This window comes from Culex quinquefasciatus, chromosome 2, assembly GCF_015732765.1.
Source record: "Culex quinquefasciatus strain JHB chromosome 2, VPISU_Cqui_1.0_pri_paternal, whole genome shotgun sequence".
NCBI classification, from domain to species: domain Eukaryota; kingdom Metazoa; phylum Arthropoda; class Insecta; order Diptera; family Culicidae; genus Culex; species Culex quinquefasciatus.
In genome coordinates, this window is record NC_051862.1 from 67,749,840 (window position 1) to 67,751,397 (window position 1,558).

At 46.7% G+C, this 1,558-nt stretch overlaps 1 protein-coding gene across 1 annotated transcript; it reads right to left on the reverse strand.

Annotated features, from left to right (window-relative positions):
* Positions 1 to 380: 380 nt before the first annotated feature.
* LOC6048690 (oocyte zinc finger protein XlCOF15) lies at positions 381 to 974 on the reverse strand. The gene is made up of 2 exons (XM_001865517.2): positions 706 to 974; positions 381 to 643 (listed from the first exon to the last, which is right to left on the reverse strand). The coding sequence occupies exons 1-2, from the start codon at positions 966 to 968 to the stop codon at positions 424 to 426; spliced, it is 483 nt and encodes a 160-aa protein (XP_001865552.2). The 5' UTR covers positions 969 to 974; the 3' UTR covers positions 381 to 423.
* Positions 975 to 1,558: the final 584 nt, after the last annotated feature.

The following is a 1,558-nucleotide window of genomic DNA, read 5'->3' on the forward strand; positions in this document are numbered from 1 at the left end:
TGGAGTCGTCGATTTCACTCTCTGTTACCATACCTATAGGTATGGTAATGTTTTCGGTAAAGTCATTCCAAATTTAATGAAAATCCTACATACAAGAATGGGTAAGAAACGGATAATTATTGCGCCCTCTACGGGCAAATAGTTGCTAGGGGAAATGGAAATGGTTAACGTCAAGAGGCGACGCATTGAGAGCTGCACAAAATGGCGTTTTTAACTCAGTTTGGCGCAAAATGCACGTGCAACAAGATAGCACGAGCAGGACGAATTGTAACGCCGATAACAAAATGTAAAATGCATTTATTTTAATTAACGAGACGAAACTGATTTTAATAATGATTAACAGCAACAATAAATCAATAATAGGTATTATGTTCTTCAAAACCAACTAGTTAAGACTGATTTCCATTCAAAAATCCGCCAAACTTAGTCCTCCTTCGACGCGTGACACTTCTCCAGGTGCGGTTTGACCAGACACTTGTACGCAAATCCTTGCGCACAAACTGGACAGCAAAACGGCTTCTCCTGCGTATGAATGCGCATGTGAACGCTCGCAGCGTAGCTGCTCTTGAAGCGCTTCGTACAAACACTGCACGGGAAGTTACGCTCCTCCGAGTGAACCGTTTGGTGGCGGGTCAACCGTGACCTGGAAGAAGTTGTAAAATTTAGATTTTTTGAAACAGGTAGACTTGTATGGGAAATACATACTTTGTCTTGAAAATCTTGCCGCAGACTTGGCACTCAAGCGGGACGGAGCCGCAGTAGTGCTCGTGGGTGATTCTGGCACGAGCCCCGTAGAAATGGGCGTCGCAGTTTGCCTTCCGACACTGGTACGGTTTGATACCCTTGTGCTTGTTGAGATGATCTCGCAGCTCTAAGGGCCGGCTGAAATTGGCCTGGCAGATCGAACACGTGTGCCACTTTCGTTCCGCTACCGGTTGATTCTTGCAGCGATTAAAATGGTGCAGCATTGCTGGCTTTGTATCAAAGATTCTCGTGCAATTTTTGCACGAATGTGTGACAATTTCCAGCTTCTCAACAATTTCTCCGTTTGAATCGTACATTGGAACATCCTCGTCGACCGCTCCCTCCTCCATGTCTACATCCTGGGGAACTTCCGGGAGAGCCACGTGTTCATCTCCTTGTGGATCAGCTGGCTTCAGTAAGGCCTCCGTCACCTTCGTGGAACCGGTGAACACGACGAACATGTTCTGGCACGGACGGCAAACAAAGTACTGATCGCACTGTTCCAGTGGGTTATGCAGACCGCATAGGGGACACTTTACAGCTTTGGAGCAGGTGCCACCTTCCGGGTCAACGATTTCATCCCTTTGATTGGTTTTTCGGTCGGGACGGGAATCTGATCGGTGGATTCTAAAAAGCAGTTGGGAAGTGAGTTTTGATGTTCCGGATTAAAGTTAAGGGAAAACGAACCGTTGGCCGGAACCGGAAGACTTTTTGATGGAGATTTGCCCCTTGCGAGAGCCATGGCCTTTTGACGTCGCAGTGCAGAAAGTTGTCGCTTTGTTTTGAAACCCATTTTTCTGTTTGCTGAGATTTG